General features: G+C 36.8%; 1 protein-coding gene across 6 annotated transcripts in view; it reads right to left on the minus strand.

Annotated features, from left to right (window-relative positions):
* eya4 (EYA transcriptional coactivator and phosphatase 4) overlaps nt 1–24,428 on the minus strand; it is a 419,225-nt gene that overhangs the window by 144,052 nt on the left and 250,745 nt on the right. For 3 of the 6 annotated variants that reach the window (XM_059982434.1, XM_059982430.1, XM_059982431.1), the window contains exons 4-5: nt 23,848–23,972; nt 1,782–1,874 (exon numbers count right to left, since the gene is read on the minus strand). In XM_059982434.1, coding sequence (XP_059838417.1) covers nt 1,782–1,874; nt 23,848–23,972 — 218 coding nt within the window. The remainder of the gene's footprint in view (nt 1–1,781; nt 1,875–23,847; nt 23,973–24,428) is intronic. The other 3 variants (XM_059982433.1, XM_059982435.1, XM_059982432.1) reach the window with 2 other exon arrangements.

A 24,428-nucleotide genomic window follows, 5' to 3' on the forward strand; every position in this document is an offset into this window, starting at 1 on the left:
AGATTTGATCTTAATGACCTCATTCCCAAAAAATACTACCAAGGCTGAACAGGACACATTAGAAACATAGAAACATAGAAAACCTACAGCACAATACAGGCCCTTCGGCCCACAAAGTTGTGCTGAACATGTCCCTACCTTAGAAATTACTAGGCTTACCCATAGCCCTCCATTTTTCTAAGCTCCATGTACCTATTCAAAAATCTCTTAAAAGATCCTATCGTATCTGCCTCCACCACTGCCACCAGCAGCCCATTCCATGCACTGACCACTCTCTGCATAAAAACTTAACTGTGACATCTCCTCTGTGCCTGCTTCCAAGCACCTTAAAACTGTGCTCTCTTGTGGCAACCATTTCAGCCCTGGGAAAAAGCCTCTATCAATGCCTCTCATCATTTTATACACCTCTATCAGGTCACCTCTCATCCTCCGTCTCTCCAAGGAGGAAAGGCTGAGTTCACTCAACCTGCTTTCATAAGACAATGCTCCTCAATCCAGGCAACATCCTTGTAAATCTCCTCTGCACCCTTTCTATGGCTTCCACATCCTTCCTGTAGTGAGGTGACCAGAACTGAGCACAGTACTCCAAGTGGGATCTGACTAGAGTCCTTTACTGGTGGAAATCTTTACTAATAAGAATAGCTATTGTTAATAGTAACAAGCATTCTTTAAATTATTTTCCTTTCATCCAGTTATGCAAATGACCATTACTGAGAATTCTATCTTTATATTACTGAAGGAAAATTCTGCATAGATAAAGCAAGATCCCTTAAGATAATTATACAAAACTTTGGCAGCTATATATTTCTCATATTTCACTTTTGTCTGCTTTCTTTCACAGGAAACAATCACTTGGCCTGCCTTCAGTGCCAATGATAACAAAAGCATGCCATTCATTATATGAATTTTTCAGTCCACGTCCATCACTAAACTCCAGATATTCCAGCTAATCTAAACCAACACAGTTACAGAATGTGATCATGTAACATTGTGTGCAAAAGAACCTTCTATCTGTTTATGACTTTCAGAAACACTAAAATTAATTTGTAAGGTCATTTCTCATAAGTTACAAAAGCGTAACATTTCTTAACAAGTGACTTTAGTCAATGAAATATATGTAATAACATTTAAATTTATGCTTCCTCAAATTCAATTTTAATTTGGAGATATTAAACTATATATTCCATGTAATATTGTTGTAATATGTTCCTGTATCTCTTGATCTGGCCTGACCACTTCAGTCTTAACTATCATTTTTGCATTAGCTCTGCTGGGCTATTAAAAAGGAACGTAAAGCTGCAAAAGAGCATGAAATCTATTCCTTTGCCTGAAAAAATGCTTATTATGATGGCCCCTGTTTACAAATAAATCTTACAAGTGATTTCCTAATTTATAAAGTATTAATTATTAATAGAATTTAATTTCTAAAACCACTGGAAACACAAGCCTTCTGTGTTGCTTCAACATGTGACTGACATGTTCAGATGTACTTACCTTGAAGTAAAGCATGAACAATGGTGCTATCATTGATGCACTTGCTTCTTTCAAATTAAAAAAAAACACACACATAGCTATTTCACTGCAAACATATTCTTTTGATATTTACACACTAAATGTCACCTGGCCAGAAAAAGAACATTTCACTCTCTAAAATTATTAGCACTAGTACAATGGAGCACTAATTGCTAATCTAGCAGTTTGAATTCTGGTTTGTGACTAGCTAACGAGATCCAGACAATCATGCCTGCTCTGTGAGTTGAACTATGTGGCCAGTGCCTTACCTGACCCAGTGTAACTGTCAAGTGATCCATCTCCTGTGGTGGTGGCAGTGTCACTGCTGCTCATTGGTTCTGTTTTGACTGCAAGAAGAGACACTACATAGAAGAATAAGTATAAAAATAATGTAACCCCCTAGTCTGTCATTCTGATTTATATAAATTAATGTAGGCAGACAGTCCCAGTGTTGGTTTTATAATCATTTGGTTTATGGTCAGGGTACACCAATACTGGAACTTGGAGCCACTAGGTCAGGTCAAAAAATTAACTAATGTTGAAGAGCAGGACAGTTTCAGAATCAGATGATAATTGTTTTGTTTTGGCATTAAAAAAAGAAGAGTCCTGTTTTTTTGAAGTACATTTTGAATTATGCATTTTTTTTGGTACACTGATCAAAAATGATTCCCGGTAATTTCATAAATAAAATTAATATCTTCTCAGAAGTGTTGAAGAGCACTTAAACTCTCTTGGTAATAAGGAGGCATTGTAATTTTTATATTTAAAGTACAATGCAAGCAGCTTGGGCTATATAGAACAAAAAAAAGTATCAGCAAGCAATCTCAAGACTGTAATCTAATCTTGAATCTTAAATGACATTGATAAACCACTTAAGCTCTGTTCTTGCTATATATGATATCACATGACCCTTTGATCAGACTGTAACCTTGTAACTTATGCCCAGGTATCTATTATTGTATATGTATAAATAGAATACAACAGATAGTGATAGTTCCACTAAAAATAAATTACTTGTAACATCGGGCAAGTCAGGCCACTCAGTGGTTTACTTTTCGTAAATGGTTGCCCATCACATATCTATTCTTCAGTGCTTCACTGCTTTTAATATTTATTGTCAATTCTGGATTGTAGCAAATTACCAGATACAAAACTGTGAAGACACCACCGTTAAACTGAACAAATTAAGCATGTATTGAATTAGGGACCGTGCAAACTGAAATTAAATTATTTTCTCTCTGTACAGTATACGGTGCAGCACAGTTAACACACACTGAAATCCTGTGAAAACCAAACATTGCTAACTTCTTATGCCAAGAAAACATAGCAAGGCAAACATAAGAAGTTAAAATAAGAAAAGAGTGCTTCAACACACACACACACACATGCAATTTGTAAGATTCAGCAAGGAAAAGGGAACAAAACAACTGAATAATGTGCTGTGACATTCCTGGTCTTCATGAGATGTACAATAAAAAAATCATATATTCGAGAGAGACAAAATGGAAGTACCGAAACCTTCTTAAAAATTCAAGTCAATAAATATTGAGGGGATATTTCAGTTAATTAATGTGTTGGCGGGCTACAGTCATGGATCAATGTCTATCTTTTTGGTTGCTGCTGCAATATACTATTTGTCTGATTTCTGAGAAAAAGGCATTTAAATCTCAAATCATCAAGGGATTTAGAAATCTTAACTCAAATCATTACAATCAGAATATGCAATTCTACAAAAAACATACATGAAATATACCATCACACAAAGCTCAAGCTAGTTGATTAAACAAAGGAACCAGCTCTAATAATGTGAATAATTCTAGAAATAAATATATCATCCCTCCAATGCCCATCATGTATGCTCTGATTCATTATTGCAAGCAATAAAAATTATTTGCTTTATGAAATTACAATTTAGTTCAAGGACAGAATACTGACGTGTTAAGTGTTGAATATAATTAAAGCTGTCTGTTGGGAAAGCAGTTTAAGCTCAAATAATTTACACGTGTACGGTTGTGGTTTTTCACTCCAACCTTGCAAATTTCCATTTTAATTTTGCAGTTCTGAATGGAATTGATATCTAAGAAGTACAGAAAGTTAACTCACAACTGTGATAGCTAAACTAGTTGCGTACTAATTTTTGTTGATCTTATTCACCAAAGGTTTAGGCAAATTAAATGTTCTAAGGCCAACCTTGCAATAAATTCAATTCCCCATGCCAGTAAAACAATTTTCCATTGACAACCCAGGAGTGTTCAAGGCTCTCTGTTTGTATTAGTGATTACATTCTGCTGAGGTAGTTTAAGAATAATTGGAGGTGATTATCAACCTTGCCTATTTAACAACAATAATAAAATTTCTCTCAGCTCTCATCTGGAGATATACAGTAAGAAGATTGGAATTCCACTTCTGTGAAAATCACAGTAATGCAAGTGACACGTTGGTGAGACATTTTTAAAATCATACCCATGGTGGAGAACAAATCATGTCCAGAATGATTGCCCAGATTTTACCCTGCCTGAATTAATGTTCCTGCCACATGCATTAGATTAAAATTAAGAATTTGACTTCTGTACCAGTTTATGTGTGATAAGATTCAAGTGAAACCCTTAGGGACACATTATCATTGTTACCACTCGAGATAATTCGTGGCCCATCAACTGTCATAGAACCAACCTGACTGTAGTACAAGCTGACTTTTCATAGCTTCACATAAAACTAATATGCAGCAGGAACCAGGGACACAGTACAGAATATATATCTGGTTTCCTTCCTTTCAGCTCTTGGGCTTCACTTACGTGGCATAATTCTAAAATTTTCTGCCACTAAAGGGAGAGGTGTCACTGGCTAGTGCGGAATATGTTAAACGCAAAATGCTAAAGCAAACATCCCCTTCATAAATGAAACTGTTAGTAATGAATAGAATACAATATTACATCACCATTGGTTTAAACTGAGTTTGAGTCACAGAATGAACACCAACTGTTGTTGCTGTGTAATAACACCAAATCAGCCATATGTGGTAAGTTTCAATCTTTTATTGCTATGTATCACCTGAGATTGGATCAAGAAGGCTTCAGTTTCTGTAGACATATCAGCAATATGAAATTCATTCACAAATAATTAGCTAAATACAGATTTTTCAAAATTCTTTAGCTTTTTCACAGTAAGCGTATGTTGCAAGTAAGACCTCAATTGTATAAAGTAAACAAAAAACAAACATTATTTTAAACTGGTATGGATTACTTATGATACTTGCTTCAACTTTAATGATGAAAGCATCTCATGACCATTTGAATTGAATGTTTACACTGACTATCATTTGTTCACTATTTACTGTACGTGTTAAGTCATTTAAAATAAATTGATAATCTGTGAGGTAGCAGTGAGAACACTATTTTAAAGAATTTGATATGAAAACATTAATAATTTGCAAGGTGTTCTTCAAAGGTTTAAAGGAGGAAAAATAATCCCCTTTGTCCTTTATAGCAAAGATTTATTCAGAACAGGTTAAGCAATGAGCACTGTTTGTTTGAAACAATGTATTTTATCATCAGCAAGACAAAGCTATTCTTCTTTCACTGCATTCTAGGAACAATTCAATGTAGCCCAAATGCAACTTGAGATCTGACCTACAGTTACACTTTCTAGAGAGTTTTGATTGTTCACTAAATCTTTGTAATTAATTCAAAATATAGGTAATGATAACTACAAATAAATATTTCAAAATTTAAACTATTTACTGAAACTCTACTTGACATGGATTTTCCTGAGAGTTGGGTAAGGATATAGCTGAAGTAGCCTGATCATAATTCCACAATGAATGTTATATTTGATTTCCATGGCAATTCGAAATGCATGAAGCCTACAGAAACATGTATTAATTTAAATATTTGCATTGGATAAAGTACAGTTTTAATATTCAGGATCTCGATGAAAGATTTTGATTTGATATATCTAAAACATTTTTTTGAACGATTTCTGTCAACAGGAATTTCAAACACCCAATAGTTTGGAATGTGTTTTCTGTACAACATGCATGGCCTGTAATTTAGAAAAAAAAATGTTCGGAACTGTTTGCAAAGTCTTTTCTGTACAATGTACCGTATAGGATTAAATTTCATAATTTGTTGAGTCCTTTAATCCCGTGACATTTCAATTCATAGATAGCATTAATTTTCCACAGGCAAGAATGTAAAGGGCAATAATTTCCCAAACATTTTGTGGATACTTTCTTTTAATTTTCTTGCATTTTTACCTTTTTTTGTTACATCTAAACAGCTAATAGCTTGAACCTTAAAGACCGTGACCACATCATCTAGCTCCACAAAAGTCTTACGAAATGGAAGTATATGACAGCTAGATAAATTGGGTATTAGATCTAATCTGTAATCAATTTATTGGTACATAAATTTTTGCACCAATTGTAATCCCATGCAGGTTGTGCCTCTGCACAGAAAACATTGGAATTCTTAAACAGTGCACCATTCATTTATACTCTATGATGTATTTCTCAGACAAGTCCATGACAAAAGTGATAGCTAAAACTTCAAACCTGTCATGTTGATGTAGGTACAATGCACTGATATAGCCACATTACCTATGACATAGCACAGGAACAGGCCCTTTCACCCACAATGCCTGTGATGTACATCATACTAAATTAAATTAATCCCTTGTGCCTGCCCATGATTTATATCTCTCCAGGCCCTGCATATTCATGTTTCTGTCTAACAGCCTCCTGAATGCCACCATCATATCTGCAATTCAATTTGGATCTGGATTTCAAAATAGCTTTTAAAGGAGCAGATTGGCGGTGTAGCAGTTTGCCTAATGCTACCACAGTGTTGGTGATGCAGGTTCAGTTCCACTGCTGCCGGTAATGAGTTTGTACGTTCTCCCCATGACTGTTTTCCTCCCCCATTCCAAAGGGTTAGTAGGTTAATTGGTCCCATGAGTGTAATTAGGTGACATGTACTCCTTGGGCCAGAAGAGCCTGTAACTGTATTGTATCTCTGAATATAATAAATTATTTAGATTATATTTTTCAATTTTTCATCTCAGAAATAGCAAATGCACATACTTCTCGTTTCCTTTACAAAAAGTAATTTATATGTTATTTTTATAAATGGCCTGGATGAGGAATTGGAGGGATGGGTTAGTAAATTTGCTGATGACACAAAGGTTGGGTATGTTGTGGATAGTGTGGAGGGCTGTCAGAGGTTGCAGTGGGATACTGATAGGATGCAAAACTGGGCTGAGAAGTGGCAGGTGGAGTTCAACCCAAGTAAGTGTGAGGAGGTTCACTTTGGTAGGTCAAATATGATGACTAAATACAATATTAATGGTAAAACTCTTGGCAGTGTGGAGGATCAGAGGGATCTTGGGGTCCGAGTCCATAGGACACTCAAAGCTGCTGTGCAGGTTGACTCTGTGGTTAAGAAAGCATACAGTGCATTGGCCTTCATCAACCATGGGATTGAGTTTAAGAGGTAATGTTGCAGCTATACAGGACCCTGGTCAGACCTCACTTGGAGTACTGTGCTCAGTTCTGGTCACCTCACTACAGGAAGGATGTGGAAACCATAGAAAGGGTGCAGAGGAAATTTACAAGCTTGTTGCCTGGATTGGAGAGCATGCCTTATGAGAATAAGTCGAGGGAACTCGGCCTTTTCTCCTTGGAGTGACAGAGGATGAGAGGTGACCTGATAGAGGTGTATAAGATGATGAGAGGCATTGATCATGTGGATAGTCAGAGGCTTTTTCCCAGGGCTGAAATGGTTGCCACAAGAGAGCACAGTTTTAAGGTGCTTCGAAGCAGGCACAGAGGAGATGTCATAGGTAAGTTTTTATGCAGAGAGTGGTCAGTGCATGGAATGGGCTGCTGGTGGCAGTGGTGGAGGTGGATATAACAGGGTCTTTTAAGAGACTCCTGGATAGGTACATGGAGCTTAGAAAAATAGAGGGCTATGGGCAACCCTTGGTAATTTCTAAGGTAAGGACATATTTGGCACAGCTTTGTGGGTTGAAGGGCCTGTTTTGTGCTGCAGGTTTTCTATGTTATAGGATTACGGAGTTAATAAGTCTTGAAAAGGCTTTATGGTCAGACTGTGTGGAAAGAAGTGAGCAAAATAGCTGATGTGTTAGGGACACATTTCCATTAGGTTTCAGGAATGTGCCAATTGACCATCCTAACTCAAATTAAGTGATTGCAGGGCAATTTGGAGTTTGTTGCAAGCCCATTGTAAGATTAAGGAAGTCAAGGGAACAGAATGTCAATTTTACTGTGAAATAAATAACTGGTCCAGCTCGGTTCTGAAAAACTGGTACACATGATCTCACAGAAAACTTCTTTTAATAACAGTTATTATTAATAATAAGAGAGTGGGAAATGAAGTATTCTCTCTGGCTCAGCTATAATGTCAAAGCCCTATTTGGCTCCCTTCCTCCTGCCTAATTGCTACTCCATCCTTTTGCAATATTTACTGCAGAATCTCATTTGATCCCCTCATTTCAGTAAGAAATGGAAACAGAAGTTGGCTAACTTGCTCTGCCATTCAAAAGATTATGGCTGATCTTAAACCTCACCAGGACTTTGTTTTACTCAGCCAAACTCTCTTTTTCTCTTATAATCCAAACATCTATCAATCTTCATTTGTCAAAAATTAAAGCCAAGATAATTACTTCAATTCTACGGCAGACTCATAGTACAAAGCTTACTTTGATTTCCGAGATATGGATGGAAGAGATTTACAGGAGATGGAAAGTACTCCTTGCAACTAGTAGCAAACATAATCTCATTACTCTGTTTAGCCGTAAGACTTACAGCCTTCTCCTTTTATTGTTAGATTTAGCTGGCAGGAGTGTTTTTTTTATTATATGAGTATGCAAAGGATTTAACTTAAATACATTTAAAGACTTCTTTGTGTTTATATTAAATTCTGGTGGTAGGGTAAGTGAAAGAAATTGTGAATTTTAAAATGTCTGCATATTTAAGAATGACTGTCATTTGACGACACCAGAGATGCAATAAAATGACTGATATGGAAGATTACATTCTTCACAAAACACTGAATTGGGAATAAATGACAAAACATTGGCTTTTTAATTTATTTTTATTTGCTTTTTTAAGAAGATGGAGGTGACCAAATCCATCCAAATATTATGGAACATGGGATTAAATGGTGCTCTTTCCAGATGCATTTGGCTGCATTCTGAACTTGATCATCTCAATTATTGCTTGTTGGAGAGGTTAGCCTCACTTTGAAACAATATTTTATGATGACCCACAGACTGGGTGATAATACTTTGATGGGTAGACTATTGAAAGGTATTACAGGAAGTCAATGATGAATGCTTGTTTATTAACAGGGGATTAAAACATTTCTACTGAGTCCTTGATCTTGGGTTGGACTGATAGCTGCTTAATCAGTTACCTTTGGTCTTCAATATTTACCATAACTATTCTCAGTGTGTGTCTTATTAGAAATTAGGGGAATCATGTAACTTATTTGCAGTACAGGATCAGGAAAAATTATAAAAGTTGGTTTCATGCAAAAATCTGTTCTTATTAATAAAAAATTGCTATTTTAATAACATAAATAGTATGCTTTTTTTGTCTTTGACTGATTTTATGTATATTGCCTACTGAGCAATTTTAGTGATGCGACCCCCAAGATATATCTGGTCATGAAGAATGATATCGTGTGCCTTACAATACCTGCAAATACTAAATAAAAGCAACTGATTCTCTCTGCTGCTTTTTTGTAGTATTAAAGAAATCTGTTGGTTTTAGTTTGAATGCATTATTAGAGTAGATCTGAGTTAAGGAGACACATAATACACATTGTTGGAGATTTAGAGTTGAGTAAAGGAGACTTTAAAGCAAAAATGGCTAAAGATATTGAATTCTCTACCAGAGTTAGTTATTAAAGGAGAGACAACATCTGGGACTAATTTAGAAAGGTGGCTAAACATAAAAAAAATGTTTTAAAAGATTGGGTACAATACCAGCACGTTGATCAGGATGTTCATGGTAGTGATAAATCCCACAATCTGGTCCTGAGGTGTAATTTCTATTATTTTATTAAGTAGGATTAATGTTTCTGCATCTATTGGTCTAGATTATAAAGCCAGTAATTGGAAAACGTATGTGGAAATTTACATAACTATGTGAGGAAATTAAGTATAAGGAAGATGCAAAGTGACATACACGAGTGAATAAGAGTTGTTAAGAACAGGGTGGATGTTAAATGGTGAGAATGCAACAAAACTTGATGCACAGAGGATCCTGACAATGTGAAATGTACAGATCAGATGGAGAGAATCAAGCACCCATATTTCTTCGATTGTCCACACCTTTGCTCTCAACCCATGCCCCTCACGAGATAACAGAGTTATCCACATCTTCTGCCCCATGATCCTGCATATCCAACATATCATTCATTCTTTGCAACGTCTGTGATCTCCAATGGTATCCCACCACTGGGTGCATCTTCCCCTCCCTTCCCATCCCCTGTCCATTTTCCAAAGAGATCGATATCTCAGCGACTCGCTTGTCTCTTCCCACCAATGGCCCTCTGGGACTTATCTCTGTAACCATGCTAACTATTATTCCTACCCGACACCTCTGCTCTCATCACCATTCAGGGTTATAAACAATTCCTCCAGGTGAGGAAGCCATTTATTGCATCTGGTGCTCCCTCTTCTAAGTTGGTCAGATCTGACACAGACTGGCTTCCTCAAGCACTTTCACTATGTCCATTGTGACACTCTGAATCTTACATTGGTCTGCCATTTTAATTCCAATTCCCACTTCTATACTGACATGTCTGTCCATGGCCTACTCTATTGCAATGTTGAGGCTAGATGCAGATCAGAGGAACAGCAGCCTGTATTCTGCCTTGGTAGTCTCCAACCTGATGGGATGAACATCAAACTTTCTAACTTCTGATAACCAACCCCTCAGTCCCCCCCTTTTGTTTTTCCTTATCCCACTGACTCCATCACCTCTTCTCTTTCTCCTCCCCTCAATCTGCCTAATACCTACACATTCATCCAGCCGATTCACCTCCTTCCCTTTATTCCAAGGTCCTATCAGATTCCATCTTCTTCAGCCTTTTATCACTTCTCAGCTTATTACATCATTCCCACTTTCCATCTCCCCCCCCACCTCCCTATTATTCCCCTCTCATCTGGATTCACCCATTACCTGCCACTCTTGCTCCACCCCTCTGCCAACTTTTTATAGTTGCTATCTCCTCTCTTTCTTTTTAGTTCTGCTGAGGAATCTGGATCCAAAATGTTTACAACCCAATTCTCTCCATAGAGGCTGCCTGACCCATAGAGTTTCTCCAGCATTATGTGTATTGTTCCAGATTTCCAGCATCAACAGACTCTCTTGTGATGGCCTTTATTGCAAGGAAGTTGGAATAAAAACAAAGTAAATCTTGGTACATTACACAGGATTTTGGGGCACCATGTACTGTTTTGACAGCTGCAGCTGGAGGATATACCTGCCTTGAAGTCAGTGGGATTATGCTACTGACTTCAAGACAAGTTTATCTGAGTACAATGGGCATCACTTCCATACAGAATATGAAATGATGAGAAATGAACACATTTTGACATGGAAGGTTGTGTCGGGTATAGGGGTAAGCAGCTCCTCCATCCATGATGTACTGTTGAGATCTATCCCATTCTCAAGAGACATAGTTGCTATTTAGGATGAAAAAAAACCTTCAGGGAAAATTATTATCATGGTAGATGAGGCTGAGCATCATCTTTGAATTTTCAAAATGGCAATGAAATTTTTTAGTATTTGCTTCTTTTCTTGTCTGAAGATGTCAATGGAGTATTACTCACATAGGCTTTGCAGAGGAACTTGCAGTGGGAGGAGAAAGATTCAGTTCTCCTACAGATCCTAAAAATAGATTCTAGATTAGTAAGGGCGTCAAAGGTTATGGAGTGAAGGCAGGAGAATGAAGTTAAGAAGAGAAATATTTATCAGCCTTGATCGAATGACAGTACAGGCTCAATGCGCTGAATGGCCTACATCCTGTTTCTACCGTATATCTTATGCAGTCATGGACTGTAAGATCGGTAATCCATAAAAATGGTTATCATAACACATGCAAATCATTACTCAATTATCATAAGGAAAAGTATTGCCTTATTAACAATCATTGACTTGGACAAATTGAATTACCAACCCTTCAAATATCAGAGACCAAGAATCCATATGCAAGTATTGTAACAGGTGAATTTAAACCTGAAGGATGTGGAGTGAAAGCCATTTTAACTAACTGACCTCCTGGACATGAACAACACCGGGAACTTGCCAATTTGTTTACAGGGCTGGCAACAGCCTGAAATAAACATCAGGACCCACAAACCTATTAATTGCTTGCTAGATTTTACATTTTTAATAATGTGCACTCAAATAGAAAAATTAAATTGAGACTGCCAAACAACACCTGAGCTTTTGATTGTGGATTTCTTTTAATTCCCTTAATGTGGAATTGGGCAAGTTCTTTATGTCTCCTCAGCCTTATGGTTGTGACTGCTTTCCTACACAACCCTTATAAAATACCTGAAAGAGTCCCTAAGAGTCTGAAACAACCTGACATCTTTTTCAGCTTCCTAACGATGTCTGCAGGTACAAAATGGTCTTTCGACGGTTACTTATAATAGTTTAATTTTATTTTGGTATTTTGAGCTTTACTGTTCCTCTGACTGCAGTACTCCCTGTGCCCAATTCACAGGTTTGTAGGGCCACATTTTAAACAATTGCCAACAGGTAACATTGGTACATAAGGTTCAAAATGCCAGCAGATGGAAAACAGAATGATGAGATTCACTCAAACTGCATTGCTTAAGAAAATACTTGAGAAAAATTTGACATGATCAGACAGACATCAGCATCATGAAGCCTGTGTGAAGGTGAGCACGTGTAGAGGGAAAACGTGCCACACGCATCATCTGCTTGAATTTTCAATGATTCACAGTTGCAACATCTTGACTAGAAAATTCTCTGCCTCAGTTTCCAATGGTTCCAAATCACTGCCCTTGCCTGCAAGTGTAATCTTGGTGCAGCCCTGCAGTAATTCTGAGGAGGAGCAGAAGTGTAGTGGTCATGAAGCTAGACAAGGAAACCAGATGTGTGCATCAATAATCTAGACGCAAGTTCAAAGACAATAATGGCAGCTGGAGTGTTTCATGAATCCCAGTGATGGGTATCCGCTTTAAGGCCCCTCTAAGAAAGGATTTAGCCTACTTTCCTCTACCATCCTTCACAATCTTCTGGCGAGAGCCCCTTTCTCCTGTAATCCCCTGAATTACTGGATTCACTCAACATCTCTGCAATGGCAACATGTACAGTATAAGGAATGGGCTTTCCTTATGTAAGGCATCATTCTGAGTACACAACCTCTTTGACCTCTCTATGCCATTGAATTTTCCTGCAGCAAGTCCTTGAATACATACCTGTTGGCCTTCCGTAACCTGCTAACATGCCTTCCAGGGTACGGCCCAAACACTGTTGAAAGTTCTTATGAATACCTGGAAACTATTGGTTAGGTGTGGACAGAGAGTATCCAGAGACATTGATCAGCCTAACAATTCTCAGACTGCTTCATCATGATCTATGATTACATTTTGCCTCAACAGAAGAGACCCATGCTGGAAATGACTCTACTTCATTAGGAGCTTGAGGAGATTTGTTATGTCACCAAAAACTCTTGCAAATTTCTCTTACATTTTGACAGGTAGCATCACATGCTATATAGAGGCTCCAATGCACAGAACTGCAAGAGGCTGATGAGGTTTTGTAGACTCAGCCAACTTTAACACAGACTCCCCATCATTAAGGACATAGACAAGATTCTTCAAGGTATCTCAAGAAGGCAGCATCCATTACTAAGGACCCTCACCATCTTGGACATACCCTATCCTTGTTACTACCATCAGAAGATCCACATTCAATGATTCAGAAACAGCTTCTTCTCCTTTGCCATCAGATTCCTGACTGGTCTATGAACACTACATCATTACTCCCTTATTTGCATTCCTTACTTATTTGCTAATTTATAGTAATTTTACATGTTTGCATTGTACTGCAGCTGCAGCATTAAATTTAATGTCATACAAGACAATGAAAATAAACTTGATTCTGATTTTCACAAATTCTGTAATTGGCCCTAAGAAAATCTATGGCATCATTGTTAGCATAGTTCGATAGAATATAGTCATAGCACAGAATAAATATTTAATTAATTAGTGATGTATTAGACAGGAGAGCAACAGGTTTATTTCCTTTCAAAGTATATAGTTATTCTATCAACATCAAGTTATTTGGCAATTGCTTTTGTTTGTTGCCAGATACTATGAGATATAAAAGCAGAAATTCAGAAAGAAGAAGCACTGCACTCTGAGGACACACTGACACACACATGCACTGTACCATAATCTGTCATACTTGTCGCAGATGAGGGGGTACTACAACCCAGCAACCAGTCTGCAGTGTTTAAAATAGTCATGGTATCTCCTGAAGAGGAAAAGTCAGAATTATATTTAGTTGGAGGATTTATATATATATATATATAATGGTATGCTAATAAATTTATGCAATCATAAACAAAAGATGGTGGAGGGGTTGAATAAATACAGTTTTTAGTAATGTATTGGTTAAACAACAGCTATTTGGTGCTTGAGTTACCTACAGAAAACCAAAAACTGCTTGTAAAACAAGTCTGAAATATTTTACTTGCCAAGCATTTTAACGGTGCCAATATAAGAAGTGGAAGTGACAAACAGACAATTAATGAGATACATTTATAAAGATGGCTGAGCAATTATGGGAAATGAATATGACTGATATCAAGCATAGCAAACCTATGTCATTGTAAATCCCCTGCAGTCTGCACATTCATTAGTGCAAGAAAGGTTTACATTAGTTAAATAAATAGCTCTGTGTATTTCAGCAAAGCCACAGAAATTATTTAAACCACATCTAAGTAAGATATCAAAGTAACAGTATGCTTCCCCTTGGAAAGTCAATCACTACAAAATCCTTGCCCTTGGTTTATCTTGGCCAGAGTACATCTGAGTGAATCCAATAAATATGTTTGGAAACAACCTTCTTTTGCCTTTGGCAATTTGGCAAACAACATGACAAAATCTACACGACGAATACGTTGAACAGCAACTCTAGGGACGATCACTTAATAGTCATAAGAAACAAATCATCGAAGCCCTTAGCAAATTTGGATCCTGGCAATTTTGGATAATAGATTGATTTCTTACAAAACTAGATAATTAAAAAAAGACAAATCAGAATTAAATTCAAAAAGGCAGCTGGCCCACAATGCCTCAAATACACCCATGCCTGGGGTAGTCTTCATCCAGTTCACTTCTAGTACTGTTGAAGTAGATTTCAGATGCGCTTTTTTTATCATGCAGTATGAGTAGCTACACCAGGTTTGCCTGAAATAATCTCCAGCTGTATTATGTGCACAATGAAATATCAATATATCTGTGGATGCAACCAGTTAACATTTTCCCCAGTAACAGCACTGATTGGTAGGAATTTATTATCCCATTTATTACAATGTAACAGGAAATTAGAAAGACCCCCAAGGATTAAAGATAAACAAATTTTTAAGAAAAAGGAAAATGTAATTAAAACACATAAATCACAGTTCTATGTCCCATGTCACACCTGCTTCAGTAAATTCTTCTCATTGAGAAACAAAGTAATGGTAATAAGACCAGGAAATGGCAAGAGGATTGAATTACAATGACATGAGAGTTCATATAATTTATAATAGAACTGTCAGATCTGCTGCTTTTCTATTACCAAATCCTGCAGGCAAGAGCACTCATGTTTTCTAAATGAGCAAAACAGAAACGAAAGACCAAAGGGAGAGGGGTTGTGAGGGGGGTGAGAAAGAGAGTGGTTGTGGAGGGGGAGAGAGGGGGGAAGAGAGGGGGGAAGAGAGGGGGGAGAGAGGGGGAGAGAGGGGGAGGGGGGAGACGGGTGTGACAATGAGGGGGAGAGTGACAGTAGGGGCAAGACTGAGGGGGTGAGTGAGAAAGGAGAGAGAGGGTGTGGAGAGTGTGAGAGAGGGGGAATGTGAATAGGGTGTTGAATGAGAGGGAGAGAGTAAGAGGGGAGGTGAGGGAGAGTGAGAGTGAGAGAATGAGAGAGTGAGAGAGATTATTCTGACTGCATGACTCAGGGTTAAACAAATATAAACAAATCTTTGTGACTATCTGTTGTCCAAATTTGTCTTTTGAAAAAAACAGGAATTTTATGGGCAAAGTTTTCAAATTTATTTCACAAATAATAGTGAATTATTAAGTGGTAACTAACCAGAGGGTTTGCAGAAATATCAAATAAACAAACAAGGAAAATAATATAATTGTCAGTTGGATATCAATAATTATGAAAAATTACTGTCTATGTATGATCTGCCTAAACCCCTGTTTTGACAAATCAATTAGCTTTTTGTTCTGTTTATCTTAGGCAAGATTTTGTCTACATTCTCACAGTAAATAATTATATATTGGCTACCGAAGAGATTGGGATTACTGATTTTGAAAGCTGCTACGTCGATGCTCATTTGTTAATTTTCAAAGCATGCTTATATTCATAATGGCAACACTAAGTCTATTTGGGTAATGGACAGCCAAATATTGTCCACATACTGTATGTGCAAGAGTTCAAAAGTTGTCCAAAAAGTGGATGGCTCGGAAGAGGCAAATCCATCTTACTCAAAATATAGTTTTTAAAAAAATGGTTAGAGAAATAGGCAATTTGGCTCACTGGGTTATTGTCAGGTAATAAATCTTTGATTTATTCATTCACCTCAGAATGCCATGGGTAGCTTAGTCATTGAGCATAGTCACGATTGAGATGAATAGATATCTGATGCTGGGCAAACAGCGCAAATACTGGAAAGGAGACTCATGATATAGATCACCATTACTGAAAAATAGAGCAGGTTTAAACTGGACAGTCTAGCCCTGCTTCTTTAACTTGAATTCAGCCTCATTATCTATTATTCTTAAAGAAAGGAAATGCACATTTGTAAATTATGCCCAATGTTGCTTATTGTTCCAGAGCTGTTTACATTCTCTCAGGAAGTAGCACTATATTGTAAATAGACCAGTGAGTTGCATTCACTAATAGAGTGATCACTACTGCAGGAATTTCCTGACTGACCGTTCTTCATTGGGCTCATTTCAGGAATATGATACACTGTTATTATTTACCTGCCAGCAAAGGATGCTTACAGTATTATGTTAAATAATTGTAGGGTGAAAAACAAAATGTGTATATATTGATTGACAATATTAGCATTCTAAAATAATTGTTAACAGTGACAATACTTTTGAACTTATTCCCAAGGGGTTTTATAAAATAAGAATATTGCAATATTTGAAGTAATTTTGATTTCTTCCTGTAAAATCGTAAATGAACAAAAGGCATTTCAACATTAAAATTCCAATTATGTTTGTACTTCAGCTTTTATTTAAAAAAAATCTTAGTGCATTGGTATTTGTTAATAATGTGCTGGGAAACTGCGGGGCACAGTGGAAAACATTTTGCACTAACCAGAATAGATGAGGTGATAATCTCCTCTCTGATGCCTGTGAAGAACTTTAAGTGAAATGTTCAGAGAAACTCATACTCGGAGACAGTCAGTCAGTCATGCAATATTTGCACACTGGAACAGCAAGGTGTTTGCGGTCTGGTGGACCCATACTCAAAGCATTGCTTCATAAGAGCCAGAATAGGGCATTCAGGCACGAACCTTTGAATCATCAGTGAGATTGTGGCTGGTCTTCATCTCAACTCTACTTTTTCCTTGTTCTTAATATACTTGGCTAACAGAAATCTACTGATTTGAAATTATTTGGCATGCATCAACTACTTTTTGCCAGTAATAAACACACATTTCCACCACACTTTGTGAATAATATTCCTAACCTTTCTCCTGAAAGTCCTCGTTTGTCCTAGGCTTCTGAACAATGGAGAACAATTCTCCTAATCTATCCTTTCAGATTCTTAACAGCATCAGTTAAATCCCTTTAAAAAAAATGTTCCATTAATTACAAGCCAAAGTCATGAAATCACAGCTCATAAGGTACTTCTTACAGCCCTGGCAACACTCTTGTGACTGTACTCACTCTTTTCATGGCCAATGTATCCTTCGTGTACCGCACTGAGAAACAAACATATTTTAGATGTGATCCAACCAGGGCTTAGCACAAACTTGGATTGTTTTTTTCCTCTCTGATTATAGCATTATAGCTCTGATTACTTTTGGTTATTGCTGGACCCCTGCATCGCTTTGTATCTCTACTGTTCAAAGCTTGTTAACATTTAAATAGTTATTTTTGCTCACAAGTAAATGGTGTCCAATTTATTTTCACAATAGTTAGACATGTTCACATATTAATCACAATTCAAAATTACTTTGCAGGTTGCATAGCACTTTTGGAATATCCTGAAATTATGTAGAGTTATATATGAATGAATATCTCTGCATCTCCATGTAATTTCTACATAAACTACTGTACTATTAACTCTTAAATCACTGATGGACGGGATTTTTAATTGCTAACTATTACTAGTCCTTGGAGTCACGCGCCCTCACATCTACCTCCAAACATCTACCTCAACAACATTCTAACTAGATCGATAATACCACGTTAGTTCCCAGTCTTTTTAGTGCAGTCTTATGGAATGCCTTCCAGAAGTTAAATTAAAATACATTTATTACTCCTGTAGAAAATCCAAGTATAGCAGGATTTTCTCTTTACAAATATACGCAGTTTCTTTCTGTCCAGCTCAAATTTCTCTAAGTGCTTAACCACTCCATCCTTAGTAATTGATTCCAAAAATTTCCCCTTAGACATGTTAGACTAAATGGTGTTTAATTTCCTGGTCTCTCTCATTCTTATCTTCGTTCAATTAATGCAGTTGCGTATAGAATTATCTAATCTAAAGGGAAAATTCCTGAATTGATGGAAATTTGAAAGTTCTAGTAAAAGCAGCTGTAATTGTCTCAGCTACTTCCCTTAAGTCCATGTCTTGGGAATTTGTGAGAACTTAGGATTATTGTTTTTTCTAATATTGTTTTCTTGCTTATATCATGTTCAGGGAGTTTCAACTCTTGTTCATTCTTTGTTTTCTGGTACAAGTACTTAATCCTTTTGCTCTCTTGTTATGATGGGTAAAGCCCTCCCCACCAGTGAGCATGTCTACACAGAGCACTGTTGTAAGAAAGCAGCATCCATCATTAAGGACCCTCACCATCAAGGCCATGCTCTCTTCTCAGTGCTGCCTTCAGAAAGAAGGTACAGGAGCCTCAGGACCCACACCACCAGGTTCAGGAACAGTTATTATCCCTCAACTAACAGGCTCTTGAACTAGTGGGAAGAACTTCACTCAACTTCACTTGTTCCATCACTGAACAGCTTCCACAGCCTATGGATTTACTTTCAATGACTCTTCATCTCATGTTCTCTACATTAATTGTTTACTTATTTATCTTCTTGTATTTGCACTGTTGGTTGTTTGTCTATCCTGTAGGATGTGGTCTTTCACTGTTCCTAATGTGTTTCTTCTATTTACTGTGAATGCCCACAATGAAAAGAATCTCAGGGTTGTATATGATGACGTGTATATGAAAATAAATTTGCTTTGAGCTTTGAACTTTAAGAAGTGCTACTAAACAAATTTACAAATTTGTTGCATAACAATTTGTTTTTACTTCAATATTTGCCACACCTGTTTTAAAAGCCCTTCTTTAACAAGTGTAAAAACTTGAGCTCCCTAAGATACCCCACATACTTTCCCTTCTTTATTCTCCCTTTGTGCTCATTGTATTTTCTTCCTTCTTTTGTTCCTTCTGTCTCTCCCACTTTCTGGATTCAAATTATGCATTTCTCCTTTTAAAACTTAATGGTGAATTTGACCATATTAAGATTGCTGTTAAGGTCTCGATCAATCATATTATTAGCTAATTCTGGCTCATTAAGTTAACAATTCCAATTTATCTTGCCCCTTCTTGTTTCAGAATACAGTCACTAAGTTCACTGTCTGAAAGACTTTACCTACACTGCTATTCAAATCTAAGGAATCCTCTGTTAAAGCAACCCAGCTTCTGCTACAAAGTTCTCTGGTCTCTGAAAAAATACATTCTACGACTTTGTTCCTGCTTTCAGAATACTTGCGAATGTTTCACAATCCACTTCTAAAACCCATTTCACAATTATAACCATATGTCCCTTATTGAGCAACATGGAGAATAGTATGATTCTCACAGAAGATATTTCCTGTCTAAGACACCCTTCATCATTCAATGAACTATCAGTAACTTTTAAATATGAATGCAAGAAGATGCTTCAAATGAGAAAATCTAGGTAGTCATCTCTGTCTCCTATTAACATGGATTCCAAAATAAAGAGCCAGCGGGATAAAATTCTCAATGAATAAAAACAAATATTTTAAAAATACACACAGAGTGCTGGAGGAACTCAGCTTTCCAGGCAGCATTTATGGAAGGGAATAAACAGTCAAAATTTCGGGATGAGACCCTTCATTGGGTTCTGTTGTCCTTCATCAGGATCCTTCACCAGGACTAAATGCATGAACAATATCTATCTTCGGAGATTTTTTGTCTTTGTGTGTGTGTGTCTTGGGGTTCCAGCTAATTTACTAGGGCCATTGATTTTGCCTGTGACAATCCTTTCTTGGGAGGACAGTTCAAATACTTATCATCTTTCACGCTGCTTCTTGGCAACATCAACCAAAGATCTCAACAGAGTCCACTGCACAGTAATCACTCATTATTTTAATCAATGCCTTCTCTCCAAAGCTGCTTCTACATTTTCACACTGTATACCTTTCATCTCATGTGAGTGACAATTAGTTTTGCCAGATGGTACTGGGCAGACAGAAGCAAGTTCTTTAATACCTCCCTTTAGTGCACATTATCTCATGAAAATTGAGATTATTTGCAAATTTTGCTCAGTCTATAACACTATTGAGTCTGTGAGTCTGTGTTACAAATCACCTACTTCACCATCTGTTATATTGTCAGTTTTTACTCGACTCATGCCATCTGTATCTAAAATCCTTTGCCATGCCCTGGCACATAACTCCAGTAAACTCTTGTCCCTCTCCCTCTCAACTTCAGTTCACATGAAACTCATCTGCCTGTATCACATCTTATTGTAGTCCTTCTTAACTATAACTTCTGCTTTTACTGAGCTCACAAGGTTCCTAGTTCCAATTGCCTCAGATCAAATTTCTTATTGTGATTGCATACACCATACGTAACATTGAACCTCCAAAGCCTTGTCCCAAAGCCTTCTGTAGGATATCTAATTATCTGAATCCAATGATTTATGCATTCCCCTCCCTTCTCCCTTCATTGCCTTAGCTTCAACAGTTTTGATCCCATGTTCTGGAAGCTCTCTGTCTGCTTTTCCTCAAAGTCCACATCATCATTCCTGTTTCTCTTCTTTGGCTTGTTTATTTTGTCTGAATTGGTTTCTTTGAATCATGTTAGGCTGCTTTTCTACATTAAATTTGTGAGTTACACATAGGCTATGGCAATAATCCTCTGTGTAGCCAGGGTTATGCAACATTTTGTTCTTTGGGATTTGTATGTATATTTGGTTGCCATTCAGAGCACAAACCAACAATTTATTTTCCTTATCTATTTATAAAATCTTCTTAAAGTCCTGTCTTTACTTCTCTTTCATTTTGCTTTTCTATAACCATTTGCAAGTTTCGTTCCAAGCCAAACGCGACACCAGCTTTTAAACCCTCTGTATTACCTTCATTATCACTAAGTCTAAAGCATGGAATTCCAAAGTCGACAGAAAGTGTGGGGAGTTTTCATTACTAGTACTATATGTTGCATGTAGACTTAAGGATATCCAAAAAATAGTAGCCTTATCAGTGACACTATTGCAGGACCATTCTGTAAACCAAAAACTACATCCCTCTACTTTGTTGTCATGCACAAAGCTTCTCCTCTCACTTTCATCCATATTTCCAATTAAAAATGCAAAGATTTCATGGACAATGGTCCTACTAAGATTTAGACTATGTGGTCTCCTGCTATGTTGTTTTCTTTAAAATATATGATGTTAATCCCAGACCAAAACTTAAATCTTTTTCTCATTTATTCCTTTAGGATCCCTTTGAATTTAATGTGAAACTCTGCTGCCTCAGTCATATTCCCACTAAGCCACTACTTATCAAACTTACCTTACTGGCCATTATGATAGCTGATATTGTTAATGTTATTTCAGTAGTTCTTACTACTTTGGGGCAAATGTTGATCCTTTTGTGTTTGCAAATTACTTCATTTTTTCCTGTCCAAAGTCCTTGAATATTATATCCCTCAAAATCTGTGTCCTTCTTGTTACTCCACTCACCACAGCCCTGAAACAACTTGATCAGTTACTAATGACATCTTAAGAGATGGGGCAAAGATAAAATGATCCTTTTTCATTCAGTTCTAATGAATGCTCATCAGCCTGAGAGATTAGTTTTGTTTCTCTCTCTGTAGAATCTCCTTGACCTACTGAGTATTTCCAGCTGTTTCTATTTCAGCTTCTTAACTGTATTTTTCCTATTGTAATCTATTCATTCCCTCGATCTGTCTGTGCCTGTGACATGTTTGGTTACACCGTTCTTCACCAGTTACTCCACTGTCATTCAGCATACTCAGCTGGTTCTATCCTTATTCATCTTGTCATCTCCAGAGCCACTCGTTTGGCTTCTCCACCCTCAGTTTACTCCAATGTCTCACAAAGACCTATCATTAACACTTTGTGAAGCAAGCTAATTTCCTTTGACATCTACAGATCACCCTCAGCATTTGGTTCCATTTTTTTCAAGTTAGGGATGATTATCCAGAAGATCAAGACATGAATCCATTGCAATTTTTTGTGATGTTTTTCCTACTTTCTCTTGTTAAGGAAATGACAAACAGATTTGGTTAGTGCTTACAAGGTATAACAGGAGAAGGTGGGAAAACTTCTCTAAATTAGTTATAAGACTGTAGTAACAAGTGGATAATCTTGATAGCAGAAGGCAGTAAAAGACAATTAAAATTCTTACAGCCAAAGAAAAATTATCAAGAGATATTCTGCCAAACAAAAATAAAAAAAATCTGGGGATGTTTGTCTCACATATGGAAAGTTCAATTCAGAAAATGTATTTCAAAAATAACCTAACTCAAAGCAGTCTTGATCACCCATTTTGAATATAGAAATGTTACTTTTGTTCTCTTGTTCAAGTAACCACTGGAAATTATGGATATAGGGTATAAACAGTTTATTGCTAAATAATCTCAACATTTAGTAGCTCTGCCCTTCAGCTGGAGTGCACATATAAGAAAAATAAAATGAAACACCAAGTCTAAAGGAAAACCGTTTAATTGATCCTTGATACTATATTTGATACTACATTCTGTATTATTTTGCAATAAGCTGTTTGGACCCATATTACTCTCATACTTCTCAGTGCCTATTTGGACTCCTTAAACAAGAATGACCATGCCACAAGTGAATGTGTATTAACAAATACAGTACAAGTGTTCTGTTCTGTGAGGGAGTCCATAATGCATCTCCTTCTCTAAATTTGGGAGGGGGACTGCTTTAATGCCTCTAAGTTGCATCAGTGATGATCTTTAATTTATGTGTTTAGTGGTTGTATTATTCAATTTTTTTAAAAACTAAACTTAAATTTCAACAGACTTCTCAGTTGAGAAAAATGTCAATGCAAAAAGCAGCAACACCTGTGAAGCACAGTGCAGACAGGATAGTATCGCTACTATTAGCTTGAATTTCCAGATTTTTGGTAAGGGAGTATTTCTAAATATGCCACAAGATATGCTTTACATTTCAACAGTTGTACCCATGTTGTTAACTGCCAGGAGATACAGATATTTCTACAACATGTCAACAACATGCAGTATATCAAAAGGTAGGATGTTTTATTTATAAAATACAAAGGTAATAGACTACAGATACAATTTATAATTATGATCACTTATATGATTGCATTTATTTATTAGCATGTACTGATTTTCACAGTATATGTTTAAAATATTTAAAGCAAGAGGCTGACAGTTCTGCATTTTTGAAAAAGCCACATTTGAAGAACCCCCATATCTCCTCAGAGAAAGTGGAAGACAATTCTTTCTCTTGATCATTGAAAAAGAGAAGAAATAATGATAAAGTTTAAAATAACATTGAAGAATATAAACAAGACTGGGAAGTGTGGAAAAGACATTTGCCACAACTCACCTGCTGTTCCATTTGATATAATGGAAGTGTTACTCAGGCTGGCCTTGTCCAGTTTTGAGCCAGCAGAAGTATCACTACTGTTCACTCGACTGTGCGGACTTGCTAGGTCCTGCATTTCCATAGACCTGCCAGGACATGAACATTTCTTACATCATAGTTGTGAGTAAAATATTCAATATAACAACATACCTCTTAAAAAACATGTTGATAATTACTGTGCAGCAATTAAAGACTGTGAAAGCATAATTGGGATAACTGACTGAGTTTTTAGGTCACTGGATTTATTTTGTTCAAGAAAAAGAACAAAGTTATTTGGCAGGTTAATATTTCCTGATGTGTCTAATTGTGGTAGGACCTTGTTAAGAAACCACTGTGTTGGCCACGATACATTTTCTGTTCCTTTTACTGTATCACATTTCATTCATGCAGTGACTGTAAGAGAATTCTGTATTGCAGTGGTTTCAAATGAAAGCATCGATTTCCACTCAAAATTACATCACGCAGATGCCCTTGAAATGCTCTTGAAAAGGGCAGGTTGACTATTAGCAGTCAAAAGAAAGATTTTATTTTACCATGACCAA

The sequence above is a fragment of the Hypanus sabinus genome, chromosome 10, assembly GCF_030144855.1.
Source record: "Hypanus sabinus isolate sHypSab1 chromosome 10, sHypSab1.hap1, whole genome shotgun sequence".
NCBI classification, from domain to species: domain Eukaryota; kingdom Metazoa; phylum Chordata; class Chondrichthyes; order Myliobatiformes; family Dasyatidae; genus Hypanus; species Hypanus sabinus.